Consider the following 24,716-nt stretch of genomic DNA (forward strand, 5'->3'; position numbering starts at 1 on the left):
TTAAATAACGATATAGGGGGGAAACATTTTTCCTAGTTTGCCGGCAAAAAAGGAGGCGTGGTGAAGCAGCTGACGGATGGGAGGGCGGTACCAGGAATCCGGAACTGCCTTCACCACCGCGTGGCTAGTGGAACATAGAAGTAAACAAAAGAGATGTTTTCTTGAAAAAACGTCGATCTTTCATTGTTTGTTTTTAATTTTGTTGAAAATAGAAGCCTCACAGCAAGTACTTTTGACCGTTAGGGATGTCACATTGCCAAAAACGTCAAGTAGGTCATTTTTTGTCGTTAAATGGGAGCTCCCCATTTATGCAAATATGCAGCTGATGACGACAGTCAAAAGCAGCCTCTAGATTTTTTTTGATATGATAAACCAAAGGATATCATTTGCTGGTTGGGTGGATGTTTTCAGGTTTTATACAAGCCCTGAATCAAAGCCATATCAACAGCACACATGACTTCATTGTCATAGGTGATCAATAGTCCCACCTAAACAAACTTTGCCCAGTCACGTGATTGTCTCTACAGGCTAGCCTACACTTGTTGATTGAAAGTTGACAATGAAGTTTGTAAATCTTTTCGGCAAAGTTAAATCATCCGTCATAGGCATGATTCATGTTCGGGCTCTCCCAGGTAGGCATGAAGTTGTTGAATGTAGTCGTGCCTTTGAATGTATCCCAGTGACTACAATGTTTAGCCTGTTTTTCATTACTTTTCAACAGGCACTCCTTTGAACACTGCACCCCTGTCTGAGATAACCCAGGAGGCCTGTCGTGAAGTGGAAATTTACCAAAGGGCTGGCCTCGTAAGCTAATGCAATCTCTCCATAGCTAGCTCCCAATTGTTGAGGCAATGTAACATGTTAATAGCAGAGTAGTTAGGGTGATCAGGGAAATAACATTTGAAAGTAGGTCACACTTGGTGTAGGCTATGGTTTACTGAAAATGTGTTCATTTTGTTGTGGGGGATTCAAAGAAGGCCTACCTGGCTAAATAGTTCCTCTTAGTACTAGTAGGCCTAGTTCATCCTGACTGAGGCAAGTAGGCCTAATTCAGTCTGTCCCAAAAGGTGGCTTCTGTAGCCAACCAACAGTAGGCCTAGGTTATGCACCCATTACCATGGTTACATATTTACATCTGCATTGTCTGTGCCTCCTGTGTAGGACGGATTGATTATTGAGAATATGCATGACATTCCGTACACATTCGACATTGGACCAGAGATCTGTGCCAGCATGACTGCCATCTGTGCTGAGGTACGACGCCTCTGCCCATCCATGCCACTTGGAGTGCAAGTCCTGTCTGCCGCCAATGAATCAGCGTTGGCTATAGCCCTTGCTTCAGGTCAGGATTGTCCCCCTTACTTACTTTTACTTTTATTTTTCAGTGTTTAGCCGGATCACACCGCACTCTCGATTAAAAGGTGCCAAACAAAAACTGTTGACCGACAGCTTGAGCCCTGAGGAAGGTCAGTAGACCGAAAGCTTGGCCTATTATTAAAAAGAACACCAAGGGGATTTAAGTGTGCAGACATTTTTTCTTTCAATTTTACACATTGATGAACAGTATGTACACGTACAGAAATGCAAACGTGCCAGATTATGGCACAGAGGCTTTCCATCTGGTGTCCCTTATGTCATTTCTTGTCATAATAGATATTTATGCACTTCTCTCAATTAGCAGTATAAGGTGCTGTTTCCACGTAGCAGGATATTTTTTTAGCAGGGTATTTTTTTTCTCCTGTTGAGGTGTAAAGGCAACATGTGGATAAAAATAAATCCTCCATTGTAACAAATGCGTTTCAGCCCCCTAAACAGGATTTTTTTTTTCTCCTGCTTTTTATACCTGGATTTTAAATATCTGCTACGTGGAAACGGAAGTCCAACACCAATGCAAAACCAATACAACCAGGAGAAAAAAACATCCACATATAAAAATATCCAGCTATGTGTAAACAGCACCCTAAGATAAAGATAAAGTTTAGGCCTCCTGTATTCCAGCTGCTTATACAGGCAATTTACTGATTAACTTGATTACCACCTGATCAGTTGTAATGGAGATCAGCTCGTTAAAAAAATCTCAATTACCACCTGATCAGTTTTCGTTCCCTAATGAGGATCACCTGGTTGAAATATTTGCCTGGAGGAGATTTTGACAGTAGGGTTTGTAGAGATTTTGGGCACGATCGTGATGAAGCAGTGCTGCTTTTGCTAGGCAGTGGGCATGCACACTGTGCCAGTTTGATGCATTCTGGTAACCAATTTCTGGTAACTAATTTCAGTCAACGGGCACCATCGTGATGAAGCAGTCCTGCTTTTGCTAGGCAGTGGGCATGCACACTTTGCCAGTTTGATGCATTCTTAACCAGAACCAGAATGCATCAAACCAGAATGCATCAAACTGGCAAAGTGCGCATGCCCACCGCCTAGCAAAAGCAGCACTGCTTCATCGCGATCGTGCCCGTTGACTGAAATTAGCCTGGTTCTTACCAGACCTTTGTGTGTGAGTGTGTAGCTCTGGAGCCCTGACACAGAGCCATACAGAGGGGAGAGTCGGGCAATCTCCGCTGTGTGCTAAGGCCGATTTCCTAATTAGCAAAATGAGCTGTTTTAGCTTCTCAGTACTGCTCAGCATTGCGAATGTTAGTTCCTAGTAGTGGGCGTAGCACACAGCAAATGCAATGCGATGCAATGCAGGGAATATGACAAGACTTGCTGTTCGTAGTAATAACTTCAGATAAACATCACAGATGGTAAAACTGTTGTGATTATCACCACCGAGACAGTTGATGGTTTACATATTTGTGGGGATTACCCCGCAGTATAGTTCGTTAGTCCTTATTTTTGGCTGTTATGTGGTGGTTCTATGTTGAGTCTATGGACAGACAGCCGCTTTAGGAACAACCTAATCTCGCTGAAAGGCGGGGCTGCCATTTAATTCCTGGTCCTCCAATCGCGTAACTCTCCCTTCTGTATGGCTCTGCCCCGACACTACAGAGGTCGTGCAAGAGCCAGGCAAGACTGAGGTGCTGTTTCCACGTAGCAGGATATTTTTTTAGCAGTGTATTTTTTTCTCCTGTTCAGGTGTAAACGCAACATGTGGATAAAAATAAATCCTCCATTGTAACAAATGCGTTTCAGACCCCTAAACAGGATATTTTTTTCTCCTGCTTTTTTTTCTCCTGGATTTTAAATATCTGCTAGTGGAAACAGGAGGCCAAAACCAATGCAAAACCAATGCAACCAGGAGAAAAAAATATCCACATATAAAAATATCCAGCTATGTGGAAACAGCACCTGAAGTGAGCTCCCATTAGAAAAAGTGAGAGGGAAAAAAAAATCTGTGAGAAATGTGCTGTGCTGTGAGGTATTTTGTAACCCACAGTAAGAACTACTAATGCTATATCTTTTTTTATGACTTAGGTTTGGATTTTATCAGGGCAGAGGGATACGTATTTTCCCATGTTGCTGATGAGGGACTACTGAATGCCTGTGCCGGCAATCTTTTACGTTATCGGAAGAAAATAGGAGCGGACCATATCCAGATCTTCACTGACATTAAGAAAAAGCATAGGTAAATGTGCTAATGTTTTATTGTCTTTAGGATGAGCTTGATTGTTTTGTTGAATTGTGAAATGCTTTGGATAAAAGCACCTGCTTGGTGTAATGTAATCACCAGACACATTTTACTTTGCGTAACGTCTACATGTGCAGACAGACAGCAATGCCTTCTGGACTGGAAATGTTCTTATATACTGACTCCCATCCTCCTTTGCTCCCTTGCCTGCTTGTGGCCTCGTGATGACGTCACTGTCATCACTATTGTATTTCAATAACTTGCAAAAGCGCAATTCTAATGTCATTTTCTCTATTGCAACCGGGATGGTGAATGATAGCCTCGCGACGCCATCCTCTGTACTCCACCCAAAGATTTTGGCTCCGCACATCGTCTGGCAAAAGCCTCGAGCTCGGTTCTCTCAGTGTTTCGCCAATCAGCAAACAGTTGAGAGTGGTGACGTAGAACTCACCCGCGAGCTCTGTTACTGATTGGTTAAGGTAACTATATTCACACTTTCGTTTTGTTATTTGTATGCTTTTGCGACGCTATAACGTAACAGGCATGCTAATAAAGCACAATATGGGTTTTAATTTGAGTTTGGAACTTCAATTAATTTAAATGATAGAGTAAGATCAGACCATCTCCCATCGTCCACGGAGACGGATTCCTCATGGCTTTTGCCAGACTGATTGACGGAGTCAACGGTCGGCTATTCGCCCAGGCTAGGTGAATGAAGCATAGTCCCCAATAAGTTGTTGTGGCTAGGCTGACCGTGGGGAAACTTTGTTTTCTTCGCAGAGGCAGGGTGTCAGTGAAACACGAGGCCACAAGCGCAGGCTGAGGAGGATGGGAGTTCACTTGTTGGAAAGAACCCATGCTGTGACGAAGACACAACGAGTGCGTTACAATATGCGACCTTGCCTCCTCCACTTGTGCTCGTGTCCTCGCCCCACCTCCTGGCCCATCCTCCGTGGAGAAAACGATAAAGTTTCCCAGCTGTCAGCCTAGCCACAACAACTTTTTAGGGGACTGTTTTTCATTCACCATCCCAATTGCAAATGAGAAAAAGACTTTACAACTGAGCTTTTGCAAGATATTGAAATATAATGCTGTTGTCAGTGATGTCATCATGACATATTACGTTTGTACTTCCTGGTACGAGGAAACAAGCACAAGGGGAGGAGGCAAGGTTGCATATTGTAACGCACTCAACGTATGTCATGATGTCAAACTCTCGCAGAATCAATGCGTTTGCAGACGTTGATGTTCATTGCAAGGGTCTGCATACTGGAGCATGACACAGGAGTGGATTTTCACTCCCATCCGATCCCGGTCCCAGAAAAAAAATCCCATCCCGTCCCGTCCCAGAGTGGAGTAAAAGAAACAAATACCATCCCGTCCCGTCCTGAAAAGAATGTCTCCCAATCCTGCCCACTCCCACTCAAAATCAATCCCACTCCCGTTTCATAGGCTTTTTTAATGAAAAAATAAGCAAGCATTCCCGCTCTCATTCATTTTTATTCCCGCTCCTGCCCGCTCCCATTCATATTTATTCCCGCTCCTGCTCATCTTTAAAATTTTGACTCCCATCCCGCGGGAATCCCGCAGGACACGCGGGACCCACGGGAATTCCTGAAAAATGTCATCCTCTACTGCATACCACCACAGCGGTGATGCACCCTTGAACTGGTTGGCCAAGAGTTCACTGATGTCTGTGTAGACGTCTGTCTGATGTCTGTCCCATACCCTAAAAAGTTTGCAATGTACCCCACTTCAAACTCAGTGGTGTAGTCTACGTAGAACGCGGGTATACGGAGTATACCCACTTCTAAATTTCACGGATTTCAGTATACCCACTTAAAATTGATTTATCCATTATTTTGAATAGCACAAATACGTTTGTATACCCACTTCAAAAAATGCTCAAATATACAGTATACCCACCATAAAAAAGTAGACTACACCACTGTTCAAACTCCTTCTCCCCACCCTTCTCCCCACACCACACATTTGATGTGCTACGTGTGTGAAACTTGTGCGAGCTCATGGTGCAAATGCTGGTAAAACTTGGCTGTGGCTAGTAATACTTACAGTGTCACTAGCCAATTTGGCTGGCAGGTTATTCCTTGGTATGACATACACCACGTATCATATATTAGCCTATATTTTGTTGTTTGCCCCTTGTGTATCAATTATTTGTATTTAAATGCAAGAAAAAGGTCAATAACTCTATTTCTATTTGTTTCATATAGAACGCTATATTCAGCACCTTATCTTCTGAGGTTAGACGTACACTATCAGGATAAAGAAAAAAAAACATAGGCCTATAAAATCTGTGGCTAGTGGAATACCTGAATGGCTAGTGACTCTGGAAAACCACTAGCCACAATGGCCTGTGGGCGAAAAAGTTAATTTCAAGCCCTGCACTTCACACTGGGTGCTGTACATAAACAGTGTCCATTGCGCTCCCTTAGCCGTCACACCCTTACTATTTCACAGGTACCTGGCTTTTCCGATACCCTTGCCATCATTGGGTCCCAGGTTGTCATTTTGATTTTACATTCTTAGAGTAGCATTAAAAGAATGTGTATAGGGGGCGCTGTGACGCAGTGCGCTAAGCCCCCCACATTTGGGCTTACATTGCCCACGGGGACCCCGGTTTGAATCCGGCCGGGGTCCTTTCCCTGCCCTGCCCCCTCTCTCTCTCCCAATCGTTTCCTGTCTACTCTCACACTGTCCTGTAATAATAAAGGCCAAAAAGCCCCCCAAAAAAATACTTAAAAAAAAAAAAAAGAATGTGCAGAGTGCAGCAACATAATCAAGTACAAGTACGCTGTAGCAGCATGCCAATCAAATACAGACGTTGTGTGACACACACTGTGTTTCAGCTCTCACTCAATCACGGCAGACGTGAGTGTTGTGGAGACTGCCAAGGCAGCCGAGTTTTTCCTCTCAGATGGGCTCATCGTCACAGGGACAGCCACTGGGGCGGAGGCCAATCCTGCCGAACTCAGGGGTGAGTCACGTCCTCTCGTGAAGCATGCGTGCAGCGTGCCTCTGAATTCGTTCCTCCTGTTGTCTCCTCTCTGGCCTCATACCTTGAGGACTGACGCCATCAAGGATGTCTCAATACAATCTGTTTTTCTTCAATATCTTGCAAAAATGTAATTCAGAAGTTGCTTGTTTATTTGCCATCGGGATATTGAATGAGGGAAAAGAGTAGGGGTGAGAAGTTGAACCAAGGAACAAAACCAAGGAACAAACAAGGACAGAGAAATTAATAGAGATTCAGCCACTGTCCAATTGGTCAGAGGAACGCTATGGGAAAAGCGCTGTAGCTTAAAGGGGTATGCCACTATTTTGGAGCTTAATACAGTTAAAATCGTTGGCTGGGGTTTATAAAGGTGGTAAAGTGTCTTATTTTTCATGTAAGCCGTTGTCTTGCGTTAAGACAAGTTAAAAGAGGGAGCATGTCGCTAAGCTAGTGAAAGTCAATGCATCCGTGTAGCATGCTACATGGATCCATTGACTTTCACTAGCTTAGCGACATATTCCCTCTTTGACACTTTACCACCTTTATAAACCCCAGCCAACGATTTTAACTGTATTAAGCCCCAAAATAGTGGCATACCCCTTTAACCCATTTTAGCACCTACTGTACCTGTATATTAACAGCACTCTGTGAGCTGGAGATCTGCAGGTCACTTCAAAGAAACCCAAGTGTGTAGACTCTGAATGATGACACAGAAGTTGTGTAATACCTCAATAATTAGAGGTGTCAAAAGTAAAAGTAAAAAAAGGAACAGTTTCCTTCCAACACAAGTAATGTTTCAGAGTAATCAGGAGACCTGTGTTCTTGTCTTACGATCAGCTGAATCTGCACTGGTTGGATCAAGTTTGTGGTGGGTCCTTCTTAGGTATCTAGTGTTTTTTTAGTAACAACACAGTCTATCTCATTAGGTACAATGGAGTAAATGGTGCATGTCAAAGTACTTTATTTGCCATTTCATGTGCTAGTGTTGTACTGTCACCATGAATTTACTTTTTACTTTTACTTTTGAGACATCTGATCTGACCATAGTGGATTTCATTCTCTCTAACGGGCTTAACCATTTGCCATATGTTGTTACACATAAATAACGGCCTTTACCTCCGCATGAAATGCGCAGAGAGGGCCCTTCCGTGGCCCACCGGCAGGGCACTCGTCTACCATGCGGCTGACCCGGGTTCGATTTCCGGCCCGGGTCCTTTGCCGGCCCTTCCCCATCTCTCTCTCCCCCGCTTGCTTCCTGTCCACCTTCACTGTCCTATCGTAAATAAAGTAAAAAAGACCAAATATATATATATATTTTTTTTAAAGAAATCTGCAGAGAGGTCTGTCATATCCAGGAGGAGAGAGGCCTGTCACCAGGGGGAACCAACTGGATTTCAGTTGTGTCCTGACCTCTATGTGTTTGCAGTTCACATAGCAACCCTGGTCTGCCAAGTCCTGTATGTGTGTCTCTAAGTCTGAAAGGCACACGCGCTACTATGTTACAGTTACCCTGCAGACAGGCAGAGGTTGGACTAAGGTCATCAACACAGTGATAAATGTACAGGAGACTCAGGGATCAAGTGACATTTGAGGCCTTGCACATTTCAGAAATACACCACCGACTGACAGTGTGGTGCTTTCCACAGCTGTAACTGTACTGTTGCAAGTGTAGTAAATACACTGTATTCACAGTTATCAAATTTCATCTGTTATTTTTAAAGGCAATGTTTTTAGGGCAGTACATCATCTAATGAATAAAAAAAGATGGTTGTCAAAATGATGGATTCAACGTGACTGAGATTTGGCTACTTTAGCTTTAGTTTTTGGGTGTTTTTTTTTTTTTGCTTTTGAATTGTTAATGACAGGCCATCTGTCCATTCCCAAAGCTTACAGTAGGCTACAAAGCAGATGATGTGATTCTAGTGGAAGTTGCATTTCTTTTTTATGTCAGACACCACAATGTAACTTGCAAGAAGGCTGCAAAGTGAGGAAATCTAAAGCTTGCAGGGTAAAATGCACTCAGTTAGCACTTTTTGTTTGGCCTGTGGTTAGTTCAGAAGACAGATCTTTACCAGAACGTTGAATAAAGAGTGTTAAGCAGTGATGAGCAGTTATTAAAAGTTATCACTGGTACCCAGACCCAAACTGAAGTAACTAGGTAATCACTGAGACTGTGAAAATACCTTTTGAAGTCAACAAAATGTGTGGAACTCCGTGGCAACCATCGATTCCAAAGGTTGGGCAGCCACCTTGAAAGCCAGCCATCTTGAAAGGATTGGCCTCCAAAACAGTATGCAGAACAGTGTTCCTCGTGTGTGACTGGTATAGTACCGTTGTTTGTGTTTACTTTATTCATAGGAAGAAAGAATAGATTTCGTCACAAGACAGGGTGTTGGGAATACAATTTCCGGTACAAAATCATCATTGGCAAAAACATATACTACTTGCTGTCTTTTGGCTTTGTAGGGTAGTGGATACAGTGCTGTCAGTACACTAGCACCCATGGCTCTCTTTGACTGAATAAGTAGTACATGACTGTGCTTGCCTACCCAATGTAGGTTATGTACAGTCACTAAAATGCTATTTAAGAATTTAATGTCCATAAACATTAGAACAGGTGGTTGGTGGTTGTGGTTTGAAGGCAGGATGGCTCACTTAACCCACTTCAGCCTGATGACTCATACATGTTGTTTGACCTTTGGTGACTGGAGACACATGTGCTGCATTCAGGCTCTTGAGATTTTAGCTTTTTTAAAATAAAAATGTGGGTGTGTTACAGCTGAATGAACACATGTTTATGCAAGATGATGGTCTTTGGGTTTAAATGAAACTTATTTCATGTTTTATGTGCATCTGAGGCTAAGATATTTAAGTTTTTATAGGCTGAGGGCAACTTTCCCAACAATGGCTTAGGCATTCAGCAGGCGTTTTTTGCAGGTGATTTAGGCATCAATGGGTTAAAGTAGCCAGCACTATGCCAGTTTTTGTTTTTTCTTCTTTCCCCCCATGCTACATCAGTACTTCCCATTCCATCATGTTTCCCATGTCAAATGGATTGTCTAATTTATTAGGAATGTTCCTCTACCTGTCTCTGTCCGTCACTCACTCGCTCAGATACGGCAAAGCCACTCCCAAACGTCCTGCATGCCCTTTCTTGTGTGGATTGACAGTGTTTTCCAACACTGATCCAACCGGGCCTCTGTGTGTGTCCAAATAAAGTGTACTAGACTAGTGTAATTACGTTCTTAATGCCATCTCCACATGCTGTCTGTTGTGATGACTAATTTGGATGATTTGGAGCCCACCAGTACTTCAGGTTATAGCTTTGCCCCCCAAAGGGCTCTCTACCCGCCAAGGCCTTATACACGTACAAGTGGGCTCACTGGCCCTCCGAAGATCAGCCCAGTCTGGGGAGATGAGATGCTGGACAGCCTGGTCCCAGAGAGAGCGAGATAGCGAAAGGCAGCCATGGGCATACATCCATCGCACTCCCTTCCTCCCTCCACCTTCTCCAGTCCTCATATCCCCTCCTTGCCTTGCCTTATTCCCCCTCTACAGGCCCGCTCCATAGCTAATATAGACACCAACATTGCCGGCTATTTTTAAATCCCGCTTCCAGATGGCTGGTGAGCACGGCACGGGTTGTAAACAACACAGGCATGGAGGAGAGAGAGAGAGAGAGAGAGAGAGAGAGAGAGAGAGAGAGAGAGAGAGAGAGAGAGAGAGAGAGAGAGAGACCCAGCCCTGCTGCCGAGTTTGGAAGGCTGCCTGTGCCTGTGTCCGCCTGTCTCCCCCATAGAGAGAGAGGAGAAGGGGAGGGATGCATGGTCAGCTGGGGGACGGGATGGATGGGAGCTGCCAGTTTAAAACTCAATCTGACTGAATAAGCAAAGCACACACCACACCGAGCGCCAGGGGCTTGACCATAATGCTTTGTGTTGTTGTTGTTTCATGGTAAGGATCAACAGTCAGGTATTAAGTAGGCATGGGGCCTATACTACAAAGCTGGTTCAGGATAAGTTAAGTTAAGGTTAAAGTTAAGAGGTAAATCACCTAATACAAGAGCTTCTCTTAAGAAAGTGAGAACTGCAGGCTCTTCTATTAGATGATTTACCTCTTAACTTAACATTAACTTATCCGGAACCAGTTTTGTAGTATAGGCCCATGTTGTGTATGTTGACTCCTAAGCAAGTGGAGAGAGGATAGTCACATGTTTTTGTTACTATTGTTTTCAAAACAAAGACGTAACTTTGCTAATGTACAATGTCTTGAGGTGTATTCCAAGAAGGTGGCACAGTAGTAAACCAGGTTAAGTTGACCTTGAGATAGTGGTTAAGTATCCAATAACATAGCTGAGGTCCTAATTTTCATTATTAAATGAGGCCTGCAGGCTATTTATTATTAGATTTTACCACTTTCTGTAGGTGCATTTAGCCAGGTTTATCCCTTAACCAGCTTCCTGGAAAATACCCTCTTGGTTAGGAAAACTTATACTCTCAACTCCTTCCTGACGCTCTTCTTTTGACTTTCTTTCAGAGGTCTCTGAGGCTGTGAACATCCCCGTGCTGATCGGTTCGGGGGTGACCCAGGAGAATGTGCAGCACTACCTGGATGCTAACGCCATGATCATCGGCTCTCACTTCAAGAGAGGAGGCTACTGGGCCAACGCACTGGAGCCTGATAGGGTGAACAGGTTCATGGATAAGGTGGCTGACCTCAGGAAGTGAAACACAACGATAGTATTTCTGTAAGTGACAGAGGGTACATTCCAATATGCAGACTTCTGTCCCCCACTTGTGCTTGTGGCCTCGCATGTTGCTGACACCCCTGTCCATGGAGAATACAATAAAGCTCCCCCGCTGTCAACCTAGCCACAACAATTTTTGGGGGATTGTTCTTCATTCACCACCCCGATTGCAAATGAGCAAATAACAATAGAATCGTGCTTTTGCAAGATATTGAATTAATTTTCTGTTGTCAGTGATGTCATTATGAGGTCACAAGCAAGCAAGTGAGCGCAGGGAGGACAGAAGTCAGCATATTGAAATCCACCCAGTCATCTGAGTGAGTCCATGCTCCAGATCACAGCTGATTTTAGTGTTATTCTGACGTTGTTTAGAGTGGATTTGTGAAGGTGTAATAGAAGACAATACAAATAGGTTATGAAAACATACAAATATTTTACTCTTTTTTTCCTGGAAGGTGTTTTATCAAATATATACTTCATAATACAAAATCACGGTATTCACGAATATTTACAGGATTGGCAAAGGCTTAGTCATAAAAAGCAACCATTTTAGGGCAAACAACAAATTAACAGTTTTAACAGTGAAATACCTTTGTAGCACACTTGGAGAGTACAGTGGTTTCAGCAATAGTCACACATTACTACTACATTCAAAAGGAACATACTTACAACTTATACATCACACATTGTTTTGTTTTTAGTCATTGAGAGAAATGCATTACACTGTTTTCTTAACTCTGAGTGCATCAACTAAATGATCTGTATCCAACTTACCCAAATATACCAAAAAGAGGATCTATATTATGCAGTCTTTCAGATAACATTCAGTCACTGTAAATTACGTCTGTCACTCAAAACGGGTAACTGAGTGACTGAATTTGCAACCACATCACACAACGTTTCTTCTCTCAACAAAAAGCACTGAAAATTATCTTAAAAACACTATGTATCATCTCCTCATACAATAAAGCAGAAACGCTCATATCAATATAACTATGGTCTACTTGCTGTGATCAAGGTCAGAAGAGAGTTCTGAAGGTCATTATTCCGGTAGCCGTTGTAAGGAGAGGGGAGAGCGCATGGCTCCAGCTCCTCCAAGTAGAGCTTAGTAGTTGTACAGGCGGTGGCATGGCTGCTTGAAGAACCCATAGCGCCTGTCGCTGGCGGAGAAGCGAATCCTTGCCAGGTTCTGCCTCTGGAGGGCGCTGCGAGACAACTTTCGGCGCTCCACCTGGGACTTGCCACACTGCACGGGTAGCGTGCCCGCCGGTCCCAACGCCAAGGGGCTCCCCCACCCAGCCAGCCTCCACAGCAGGTGGCGTTTAAAGGGCACAGGCCTACAAAGATAGAACCGCTGCATTATTACAGAAAAGCCACCGGCTTAGCTTTCTGTAAACGTGGGTCTGCAAATAGACACCGGCTAGCACAGACATGCTGAGCTGCCTCGAAGTGCGGTAGGGCCACTCTTAGCACGGATCTAGTTCAGATGATACAGTATGTACTCTGACATGGACAAACACCTGTTTGATTCATGGTCGTGATAACCGCTTTCTCTCTGGTGCTTTGCACAAAAATATCCGTCTGCATTTTCTAAACAGCCTAAAGGGGACCTATATTCAATTTCCCCTACTCTAACCTTAAGTTTGTTTACGCTAACCAATCATTTGTCTTCTTACTTTTTGGGAGATTACATGAGGAAAGGCAAATAAAATGTAGTTGTGTTTTCCATTTTTTCCCCCGGGCAGGACATTTACATAGACAATACTTCTTCCTATATCACTGAAATCGCTACAGTATGCCCCAAATACATCTTGTAATACACAGTATAAGCTATCTTTGTCAATCAATCCACTGATGAAAAACTAAATTATAAATATTTGTAAAGATGAAAATCATAAATGGATAAATAGACGAGATCATACTTGATTGTTAAAGGGGCACAATGTAGGATGACGTAGTTTGCGTAGTGTCCGAAAAATCGACACTGTCATGACAAAAACGCTGTTTAAATAAGCTCGCTGTGAGAATGTTTTTCATCACAAAATGCCAGCAGTTGATACAAATCTGAATACGGTATGTAAAACAATTTTTCGTATGAGAAGTTACTGAAGTGTGTTTCCCACAACACTCATAGCGGACTGCTCTGTCAAAAAGTTACATTTTGGGTTCTCAGTGGACAGACCGTGAAAGTGGTCGCGAGTCATCGTTTTAATCCTACATAGAGCCCCTTTTTTTAAAAAAAGTTTGACCTGGTCCTGATGAACCCATTGACTGTTATGATTCTTAATGATTTTTGGAAGCCTCGGATTTTCCATACTCATTCATATTATCTACAGTATTTTTTTCTACCAAAGACCACATACACAAAGAGTTTAAGATTAACGCTGCAGCTCTCAAAACCCATTTTATATTCCTTATTAGAACACATCAGCACTCTTCTATATATTCCTCTCTTTTTAGGTCTGAGGACCATTCACTCAAGCTTTTCCCAGACCTCAACTGAAATGTTCGACATTAAAGCATTAAGATCCTGCTTTAATTATTAGGTGACAGTGAATTAATTGTCCATAATTATGGGTAACTACCTTTTACCAACATTTGTGAAACCATTTTGCATTCGATGCATTATGTCGCTACGGCCCAACCCTCTATTGGGAGCACTAAGTAATGAGAGTATACCGTAGGCCAGTGGTTCCCAAACTTTTTTCCTTGCGCAGTGCACACCCCCTTGTACATTTCACTGTGGTTCGCGCACCCCTAAGCGAATGTTTTGGTGTGCTGTCTGATGGCCACTCAAATATGGCTTCACTGTACAAATTATTTCACATTCTGCAGAGTCATTTAGGGAATCCTCTACAGACTTGATGTTTCTTCAACCATACAATTAAAAACTACTCAATTTTCAAATGCTGTATTAAAACACACATACTGTATCTGTCATTGCTCAATACAGCTCGCGCACCCCCTTGTGGCAGGCTACGCACCCCCAGGGCCCAGTTTGGGAAACCCTGCCGTAGGCTATGTTCATCTTTATCACTGATAAATACATCTGCCCTGTCGACTCACCTGGGAGCCTCCTCTCCCTCCTCATCTGATGCGAGGTCTTCCTCTTCCTCCTCCTCCTCCTCCTCTTCGGCCCTCGACAGCACCATCTTGTACACTGACATGCTGGGATGCTCAATCAGAAGGTTTTCCAGAGGGTCCACCTCAGCAGATGAGCTTTCTGGAAGACAAGTCATGCATGTGGTTAAAAACTAGGCCTAGAAATGTGAAGGAAATGTTGCAGTAAACACAAGTCATGAATGTGGTGAAAAACAAGGCCGAGATACTTGAAAGAAATGTTGCAGTAAACACAAACAGTACAGGGTACATTTATGTGTACTGTGCAGCAATGTTACATTTGGCTCACCGTGCATGTTGATTACAATCCATTCTCCGTCATCATACTCCAGTAGGTCCTCATCGTTCTCATCCTGAACCCCATTGCCTTTCATAATCACATCCTCCTCCATGTTGCCAAGGATATGGGAGAGTAACTTTCCAATCATCCTTGCAGGGACCAGAGTGCCTCCTCTGACGAAACTCTGCAATTACCATAGGAAAGGTGTTACATCGCCATCTACAGGCTTAAGAAAGTCTTACACGTTGTTTGGGGTCTGGCTGGCACGTCTCTCACCCTAGTCTCACCCCCTTCTCATACCCGAGACAGGCACGCACAAATCACAAATGGAAAGAACACGTCGAGCTGCATATGATATGGCACCCTGGGTAATTATGACTGAATGCACGTAGGCCTACATCGCTGCTGATGTCTGGAGCGATAACAGCTCTTGGCATAAACACGGGCCTTTGGTTTGGTGCCCCTTGAAGCACCCGCAGTGTATTTCAATCGCCTACTCAAATGTCTTTCCATTTTTAAAGTCATTGTTGATAGTGTTTAATTAAATTGACCAATCCACATTAGCAGTGTGTACTGTGTATGACAACACTAAAGAATGGGTGTTTAACAACAGATTGAGTATATTCTGTGCATTAATGCACACCAGTCCATGTAGTGTTCAAGCAATATGTCTTACAAATTTGAAAGGCAGCGGCACACAGCACAATTCTACGCATGGCTTGCTATTACTGTCAATGATGCACGCAGGCTATTGAAATAGAAGGAGCTTGGAGAGAGTACAAGAGTTGTCATCGTCAGCTGAACTGCTGTCGAGGGCCAAGTTTTGGCAAGCACTGAACAGGAAGGAGCGATCAGCGGTGGCAGACTGACCTTATTTAAACTACAATGTTTACACCCGTCAAACAAGCATTATTAAAACAATTTAATCTATTTCATTTGAACAAAGCAAAAGAAGCAAAGGCAGGAAGAGTCATGACGGTCGATAAGTGTGTTGGACATATTGCGCATTTGGTTAGATTCTAAAATAATTCAATCAAGTAGGCATGGAACATGCTATAAGGTGATTGAAGAATTTAAGGAGGTCACAATGTTGTAGTACTTTCAAGTGTTAAAGGTATTCAGACATGCAACAACAGGAATGGGAACGAGAACAAAGAGACATCAACTCTGTGAAATAGTCTACATTAACGTCATGATCGGAGTTCGCATGAATTCACATGCTCATGCTTGACACCTACCTTTTATGTAGATCGAATAAAACCGATTTTCATGGATATTCTGGAAAGCGTAGCTTGCTCGTACCACTTTTGTTTTTGTGTTGAAATGTTCTACGCAGGTTTGTTTATCATCTGAAGACCCAGCCCTATTACAAGAACGTCACGGCTAACCCACCCCAATGGGTGGAGTTTCCAAAATGAAGCCTTAAATTCTTTCCTGTTTACGTACAAGTTTGGTGTCGTGTATCTGAACTGACTTTTCACATAATTTCAAAACACCAGCCTTTCGTAATCTTTGCAGCTGAAACATGCAATATTATGGTTTTACGCCAAATTAATTGAAGATGTTTATGTAATAAGATTACCCTTTTATTGTGTCATAGTTTCACGAATTAGGCCTACGTGTTTTAGGTTGCAGCCCATTGATAACAACATAAAGATGAAGTCTGAACTGTCGAATGTGTCCTCTCGGCTCAAATGTTATGTAATGCGCCTTTATCGGAAATCAGGGAACGCAGTCGCCAAAAGTTGACATGTTCCCACAAGTCATTGCGTTGTCATGGCGTCTCGAAACTGAATGTAAAAGTTACACTAAGGAAACTATCAACTTTGTGATTTCGGTGAACTTGAAGTAAATAAGCCTATTGATCAGTCGGTAAGTAGAACAGAGCAGAGGCATGCGCTTTGAATAAGTGACTGCTGCCAACGGGAGCAGTTCAGAACTATATAGCGACTTAAAAGCAAATCTGTCTGACCAAACTAGCTTGTATCTCGAGGCCTTGGTATTTTGTATGTTTGTATTCTGATTCAGTGCCCTCTGACGGGCGACAACACTTATATGGCTCTTAGATATTGTGCGTAAAGTTTGGCGACCCCCGTCAGACCTACTTTTTGAGGCATGTCATTTGTAAATCGCTCGCGCTCTACATAGAAGTACAGATTTCTGTAAATACAACGGACAAAGCCTCAACCTAACGACATAAACTGTGGTGACATATTTATCGTAGCGCACGAAATAATGCGCCAGTCCAGGTCAAAGGTAGGAAAGCGTTCCACTCAAAGAACTATCATGGATGGAATGAAATGTTATTATTGTATTGTGTATATATTATTGTATATTGAGCTGATACATGTTCAGGCTTCTAACAGTTTGGTATCGTGTTATCCTTAATAGCCAAGGCGTCGACAATCCTCCAAGGCAAGATGCCCTCCCGAATGGACGATGTCATGCGTTTATGCTGTGACCTGTCAGCAAACCAACAGATTAAAGTAGCAGTAAAGAACTCTACCAAAGGTGCTGCCGTCGCAGGAGGCACGGCCTTCATTGGAGGACTACTAGCAGGCCCCCCAGGGCTGGCTGTAGGTAACTGGGTTTGTTTATTTATTTAATTATTTTCAACAGTTTGATACTTGATGTGATAATGAGATACTGTATACGCAAACTACATACAGTGCGCGCAGTTGGGTGGAATTGCTTCACTGTGCTGGGATAAATGGCTCCAGAATGTTGCCTGTTTCTTGGGCATAGGCCTACTGTGGTGAATTGTGCGTAGTGTAGATATTATGTTAATTCAACAGATAGTTGGACCAAATACACTCATTATGAAATTCAATTTCATTCATCACTTTTTAGCCCACTGCAACACTACTCGATAGAGTGAATTGATCTCATTCTCCCAAGTGTTGACTTATTGATTTTTTTTCCTCTGTATGCTCATAAATACAGCAACATGGCATTAAGGGTAGTTGTATACCACCAAAACTGGAACTCAGGAGCGGTTGAGTACAAACACAACTGCTCACTCAAGCAAGGAATGGCAGATAAATTATAATCAAGCTTGCACAGTACAGTACTGATATCATCGGGGCAGGGAAGGGCCAAAGTCTTCTCTCCATATACCACTGAGGTCATAGTGTTCATTTTATGAATCACAGTGAAAGTACTGACTTAGACAATGGTGGTAGACATTGACATTAATAGAAGCCTTACAAAAGGGGCACTGTTTTCTGTGCAAATCAGCTGTCCTACGCCACAGAGTTGTTGTACCCTACACAAGGACTGTTGGTCTGAGATTCTTTAAGTATATAGAGATATGCCAATGTAATAGGTTGCTATGGGCACCTAACATGAACAGGTTCCGGTCTGCCTAAAGGGGCGTGTCATAATTCTCCTAGCATTGAATAGATCAGTCCTTAGGTCTGCCTAGATCTGCCTAAAGGGGGATTTACCCCCCCCCCCCTCCCCCCTGCAATAATAGAACCCGGAAACAATCGGCCAACAGAACCTCTCTCTTTCTACTCTCTCTGCTGTTGCTAAGAGAACTACCGGGGAGGACAGAGCCCAGCTAGTAACTATTTCCTGTGGTGTTGGTGTTAATATAATAGTTGACACATCCATGAATGCATTCAGGGCTTTGCGCACTAGAAAGGCAAGTGGATCAGACAGGACCTCCCCACTAATCTTACATGATTTTGCTTGTGAACTTTCGGTACCCCGGTGCCCAGTGCTTCAGCATGCCATATCCACTGAGTTGGAAAAAAGTCAACAATAATTCCTGTTCCAAAAGAGTCATGCCCAAAAGAAAATAAGGATTTTAGACCAGTTGCATTAAGATCAGTAATAATAACATAATTTGAGTGTGTGATGCTGGGCAATTTAAGAGCACAGGTCCATCATCTCCTTTATCCCTATCAATGTGTCTGTAAAGACAGGAGAGTAAGGTGTGTGTGTGTGTGTGTGTGTGTGTGTGTGTGTGTGTGTGTGTGTGTGTGTGTGTGTGTGTGTGTGTGTGTGTGTGTGTGTGTGTGTGTCTGTGTGTGTCTGTGTGTTGGGGGGACTTTATGCCACCTTATTATTATTTCATGTGTAATGTAATGAATGTTGTTTTGTATTGGCATGTGGTTGGATGAAAGGTATCTGAAGTTCTCATCACATGTACTGTAATATTTACATCCATGATGCAGCTCCCTGGACCCGTGTATGGTTAAACATCAGAGGCCTATACTACAAAGCTGGTTCAGGATAAGTTAAGGTTAAGTTAAGAGGTAAATTATCTAATACAAGAGCTTTTCTTCAGAAAAATAAAATAAAAATAAAAATAATAATAAATAAAAAAAGGGCAGTCATGGGTGAGCGGTTAGGGTGTCAGACTTGCATCCCAGAGGTTGCCGGTTCGACTCCCGACCCGCCAGGTTGGTGGGGGGAGTAATCAACCAGTGCTCTCCCCCATCCTCCTCCATGACTGAGGTACCCTGAGCATGGTACCGTCCCACCGCACTGCTCCCCATGGGGCGCCACTGAGGGCTGCCCCCTTGCACGGGTGAGGCATAAATGCAATTTCGTTGTGTGCAGTGTGCAGTGTTCACTTGTGTGCTGTGGAGTGCTGTGTCACAATGACAATGGGAGTTTGGAGTTTCCCAATGGGCTTTCACTTTTTTTTTTTTTTCACTTTCACTTTCACTTTTTTTCACTTTTTTCACTTTTCACAAATGAGGACTCCAGGTTCTTCTATTAGATGATTTACCTCTTAACTTAACCACCACTTATCCTGACCCACTTAGTATAGGCCCCAGAGGTCTGAAAGGTAGAAGTAAATTCACGTTGTAAGTACAACACCAGCACATGATATAACATGGCTACCATTTACTCCATTGTACCTAATGAGATGGATAAATTGTGTTGTTACTGAAAAACACTAAACACATAACAAGGACCCACCGCAAACGTGATCCAAGCAGATCAGAGTCAGCTGATTGTAAGACAAGTACACAGGTCTACTGGATACTCAGATAAGTTACATGTGTTGGAACTGTGTTGTAAATGTTGTAAACATGCAAGATTACCATATTCTACAGTAAGCAAAATATATGTGAATCAACTTGGATCAGAGGTAGGCAGGCTATAGATGTTTATTTGTTTTGTGTTGGGTCCAGTCTTGCATGTTTGATGTTTTTTGATGTTTTGTTTTGTTGTTGTTGTCTATTGTGTTGATAACTTGATGTGAATTTTCAGACTCTGTGCCCAAAACATATTCTCTCCTTTTCTATCCTATCCCACTGTACCCATACCATATGTTATGCATAGCCTCAATGACCGCCGCTCCGCCAGTGGAATACTCTAATAGTTTGAAAAGACATTACTACCATACTATTACACTACTATGACATTACACTGGACCTTTACTAAAATGACTCAGTCGTTGCCATTCTAAACACTAAATTAATAACGGGGCGGTGGTGGGTCCATGGAGGTAGTATAAGAACTGGAGAGAGTGAATAAGTCCTGCCTCCAGTCATTTCAATGGGAAATGCTAGGCTAGTGAATTCAGCCAAAATTGAACGTTGTTTCAGCTTCCAAAATGGAGTTATTTCCGCCGACAGTTTACTCAGCCAATTATGTGCCACGTTAATGACTGACCAGAAAGCTATATGGAAGACGGGCATTGGACGCATTGAGGTGCCCAACCACAGACCTGTAAAGGTCTGTGCACCCAACACTAAACTCGCGTACCCACCAAATATCATGAGCGAAGTGAATGTGCGAAAATGGCGACTTGCTAATCGGCGAAGCTAACCAGCCAAATCCTGCCCCCCTGGGTGGGTCGGTAGAGGAGCCTGTTTGGCAACCAGAAGGTTGCAGGTTCGAACCCTGGTTGCAGAGTGAGTGCCACCAATGCCACCAGTGAGTGAATGGGAGTGTGAGAAGGTGAATGTGAGGAATACAATGTAAGCGCTTTGACTGCTCGAAGGAGTGGAAAGCTGCTACTTGTACATAAAATGCAGTCTATACACCATTTAGTCCATGTCCAAGTGGTCGAACTGATGATGACATTTTATGAATGATATTTATATTGGTGTCAACTGAGTGCCTCAACTCTAGCCACTCAGTTGATTTACAAATGGTTTTATTATCCAGGGAGTGACAAAAACACAGCCTTCATGAGGTTACTGACTTTGCCTCAACTGTAGGCACTCAGTTGATTTACAAAAGATTTTAATATCCAGGGGGGGGGGAGCAATGTGTGTCAGCCACACAGCCATCCTCACGTTTTCTGACTTTGACCTTTTGACCTTTGAACAGGGGGTGCGGTGGGTGGTCTGCTGGGCTGCTGGCTGACCAGTGGGCAGTTTAAGCCCCTGCCACAGATCCTGCTGGAGCTGCCTCCCCATCAGCAGGAGAAGCTCTTCAAGGACGTCATGTCGGTGCTCAGCTCGCTGGACTGGACTGATGTTGCCCAGCTCATTGCGTTGGTGATGGGGAACGCCACGCTCCAGCAGCAAGTCACCGCCACTCTCCTCAACTACATCACCAAGGAGCTGAGGGCTGAGGTGCGCTATGGAGACTGAGCACAAGGGGGCAGCACTTGCCTGGGTGCTGGCAGGCAGGCTGCCCTGGTGCATGCCTGGGTGCAGGCAGGTGAACATGCGTGACGCCCCTCCCTGGAAGACATGATATGCATTCCAATGTGCGACCTTGCGTCCTCCACTTGTGCTTGTGGCCTCACGTTTTGCTGATGCCCCGCCTCTATGGAGCAAACAATTAGGTTTCCCTGCTGTCAGCCTAGCCACAACAATTTTTGGGTGATTATTCTTCATTCACCATCCAGTTCACAAATGAAAAAATGACTTCACAGTTCAGCTTTTGCAAGATATTGAAATACTGTCAGTGATGTCATCATGACATATTACTTCCTGGTACGAGGCCACAAGCACAAGTGGAGGAAGCAAGGTCACATATTGGAACGCACACATGCTGTGCTTTCCAATATGCGGACTCCCGTCCTCGGCCTGTGCCTGTAGCCTCATGTTGGTTTTGCTGACGCCCTGCCTCTGTGGAGAAAACAATAAAGCATCTCCGCTGTCAGCCTAGCCACAACAACTTTTGGGGGACTGTTCTTCATTCACCATCCTGATTGCAAATGAGAAAATGACATTAGAATTGAGCTTTTGCAAGATGTTGAAATACAATTCTGTTGTCAGTGACGAGGCCACAAGGAGGCAAGTGAAGGGAGGATGGGAGTCCGCATATTAGAAAGAACCCATGATGACGACTTCACTTACAGAACAGGTTTTTATACACTGCTCCTGAGAGGACAATGATGAATAATGTTTTCAGAAGATTTTGTTTTTGTTTGTTTATTTTTGGTGATGAACACAAAATGCCTTCTTGAATGTTCCTATGACACATCATGTGCTCACTGTGATCTACAAGGTGCACATTCCCTTCTAGGAGGAGAAAAGGTTGTCTTATTTGACTAATAACTAATAACATGACTAATAACACACACAAGGAGGCCTGACTTGTCAATGTATCAAGGTAGAATTATCAACTGTCTTGGAGACTGCAGATCAACAGCTACATATCGTGGCAGGTTTGTCTAGATACAATGCAAGGATTTTCTATTGGAAGATTAATACTTGAGGTTACGCTCCTGGGAAATGCAATGTGAAAGAACCTACACTCCCTGGCCGCGTTGTTAGGTACATCTTCTTAGGACAGGGTTGGACCCTCTTTTGCCTTCAGAACTGCCTTAACTGCCTGCAGCAATACTCGGGTAGGCTGTGACATTCAAACAAAGATCAATTCGTTCTTAGCTGACTAATTTGTCGCAAGAGAATATCCCTACGCCAGTGATTCTCAAACTGTGGCCCACTGGTGGGCCCTGAAGGTATTCCAAGTGGGCCTTGAAATAATTTCCTAAAAATCAAAATCATAATTTTATGTGTGTCGCCATTGATTCATTTGAATTTTGTTGTTTATTGAGTCAGAGGTGGGCCCCTGACATTTGTGAAAACTTGAAGTGGGCCCCAAGTTGGAAAAGGTTGGGAACCCCTGCCCTACATCATTATACCACTAGCCTAAGCCATTGATGTAAGGCAGGATGAAAGCCCATTGGGAAACTCCAAAGTGAAAGCCCATTGGGAAACTCCAACTCCCATTGTCATTGTGACACAGCACTCCACAGCACACAAGTGAACACTGCACACTGCACACAACGAAATTGCATTTATGCCTCACCCGTGCAAGGGGGCAGCCCTCAGTGGCGCCCCATGGGGAGCAGTGCGGTGGGACGGTACCATGCTCAGGGTACCTCAGTCATGGAGGAGGATGGGGGAGAGCACTGGTTGATTACTCCCCCCACCAACCTGGCGGGTCGGGAGTCGAACCGGCAACCTCTGGGATGCAAGTCTGACGCCCTAACCGCTCACCCATGACTGCCCGTGACTGTATCCATGTTTTCATTTTGTTGACATATCTCTGACTCTGAATAAATGAAGCGAAGGACAGCACTCTTCAGATTTCTTCTTTGTTTATTCGCCCACGAACGTTTCGAGCAGAGCCCTTCTTCAGCGTGTAATGGCGTTTGTCCTTCGCTTCATTTATTCATTCAAGTTTTTGTGGGATTCAGCACCCAGTTAAGAATTGTTAAGTAGCCTATTTAGGCGATAGTGTGAGCGCGTCTTCTCCACTTTTTGATATCTCTGACTGACCATATCATGCCAATGTTGCAGCAGAAATCAAGACTCATCAGACCAGGCAACATTTTTTCTAAATTCTGTTGTCTGATTTTGATGAGCCCATGCAAATCGTAGTCTCAGTTTCCTGACAGAAGTGGTAGCTGGTGTGGTCTTCTGATGCTGTGGCTCATTTGCCTCAAGGTTAGACATGCTTTGTGTTCAGACATGCTCTGATGTATACCTCAGTTCTTACGAATGATTATTTGAGCTACTATTGTCTTTCTATCAACTGAAATGAATTTGGTCATACTCCTCTGACCTCTGGCTACAACAAGACATTTTTGTACTGAACTCATGACCTCTCAATATTTCCTCTTTTTTTGGCCCATTCTCCGTAAACCCTGGAGATGGTTGTGTGTGAATATCCCAGGAGTTCAGCAGTTTCTAAATTAGTCAAACCAGCCCGCCTGGCACCGACAACCATGCCCCGTTCAAAGTCACTTTAATCACCTTTCTCCCCCATTCTCATGCTCGGTTTGAACTGCTGCTGCAGATCATTTTGACCATGTCTACGTGTCCAAATGCATTGAGTTGCCATCATGTCATTTGTTAAATTAGAAATGTGTGTCAATGCATCAACTTAAGACATGAATGTCTAATAAAGTGGCGTGTAAGTGTATGTGTTTTCTGGGTGTAGGCAGCATCAGTGATGTACTGTATACACACAGGCCGTGTCTCAAATGCCGCACTTGTGCACTTCGGGCACTGTTTTTCAGTGCCTAGGGCGCTCACGCTGAATACTTCAGTTGAGCCAGTGCACTGAAAGTGCCAGGATGATCCCCTAACAATGGCGGGGAAATGCAGTGCTTGCATGATGGACACTGCACGCACTAAATGGCGGCCATGTTGACAATGACACGGAGGAAATGTGGCATTCAGTTCAGTAGAAGAGTTTGGTCAACAGTCTCCTAATTCTGTAAGTAATGTTGATGGGACACCAACCTTTTCATGCCAACCAAAGTATTGTACGTGTGACTGTTGTCCTTTGGGGTGAAGGACACGGAAATACAAGCACCAGACGCTGTGCATTGTAAACAGTAGCCAACTCATATTTTGGCGAGCTAATGCCATGCTCAGCCGTCACTTCCAGCGAGGGCACAGTGCATAGTGCTCAAATTTTTTCACGACACTATGCACTAAAGACCTCAGTGCACTGTGTGCACTGTGCACTGACTGTCAGTGCACTGACAAAAGTGTGTCATTTGAGACATAGCCACAGTCATCGGGATTCTGCATATGCGCGT

The 24,716-nt window shown here is 43.7% G+C and overlaps 3 protein-coding genes across 5 annotated transcripts; 2 read left to right on the forward strand and 1 right to left on the reverse strand.

Annotated features, from left to right (window-relative positions):
- The first annotated feature begins 61 nt into the window (after nt 1–61).
- zgc:162297 (uncharacterized protein LOC555865 homolog) lies at nt 62–12,015 on the forward strand. Of its 2 annotated transcripts, none has more exons than XM_063188216.1 (6): nt 62–269; nt 722–804; nt 1,162–1,342; nt 3,421–3,571; nt 6,445–6,572; nt 11,127–12,015. In XM_063188216.1, the coding sequence occupies exons 1-6, from the start codon at nt 77–79 to the stop codon at nt 11,315–11,317; spliced, it is 927 nt and encodes a 308-aa protein (XP_063044286.1). In that variant the 5' UTR covers nt 62–76; the 3' UTR covers nt 11,318–12,015. The 2 variants fall into 2 exon arrangements, with proteins under 2 accessions (XP_063044286.1, XP_063044287.1); XM_063188217.1 differs by lacking the exon at nt 62–269 and adding an exon at nt 283–632.
- Nucleotides 11,197–22,073, forward strand: LOC134438613 (protein C19orf12 homolog). 2 transcript variants are annotated; one of them, XM_063188221.1, is made up of 3 exons: nt 11,197–11,296; nt 17,129–17,317; nt 21,035–22,073. In XM_063188221.1, exons 2-3 carry the CDS (start codon nt 17,158–17,160, stop codon nt 21,298–21,300), a joined length of 426 nt encoding a protein of 141 aa, XP_063044291.1. In that variant the 5' UTR covers nt 11,197–11,296; nt 17,129–17,157; the 3' UTR covers nt 21,301–22,073. The 2 variants fall into 2 exon arrangements, with proteins under 2 accessions (XP_063044291.1, XP_063044290.1); XM_063188220.1 differs by lacking the exon at nt 11,197–11,296 and adding an exon at nt 16,618–16,993.
- Nucleotides 11,751–16,092, reverse strand: si:ch211-260e23.9 (uncharacterized protein LOC555795 homolog). The gene is made up of 4 exons (XM_063188218.1): nt 15,976–16,092; nt 14,747–14,921; nt 14,404–14,560; nt 11,751–12,674 (listed from the first exon to the last, which is right to left on the reverse strand). Exons 2-4 carry the CDS (start codon nt 14,883–14,885, stop codon nt 12,443–12,445), a joined length of 528 nt encoding a protein of 175 aa, XP_063044288.1. The 5' UTR covers nt 14,886–14,921; nt 15,976–16,092; the 3' UTR covers nt 11,751–12,442.
- Nucleotides 22,074–24,716: the final 2,643 nt, after the last annotated feature.

Source organism: Engraulis encrasicolus, chromosome 22 (assembly GCF_034702125.1).
Source record: "Engraulis encrasicolus isolate BLACKSEA-1 chromosome 22, IST_EnEncr_1.0, whole genome shotgun sequence".
Lineage (NCBI taxonomy): Eukaryota > Metazoa > Chordata > Actinopteri > Clupeiformes > Engraulidae > Engraulis > Engraulis encrasicolus.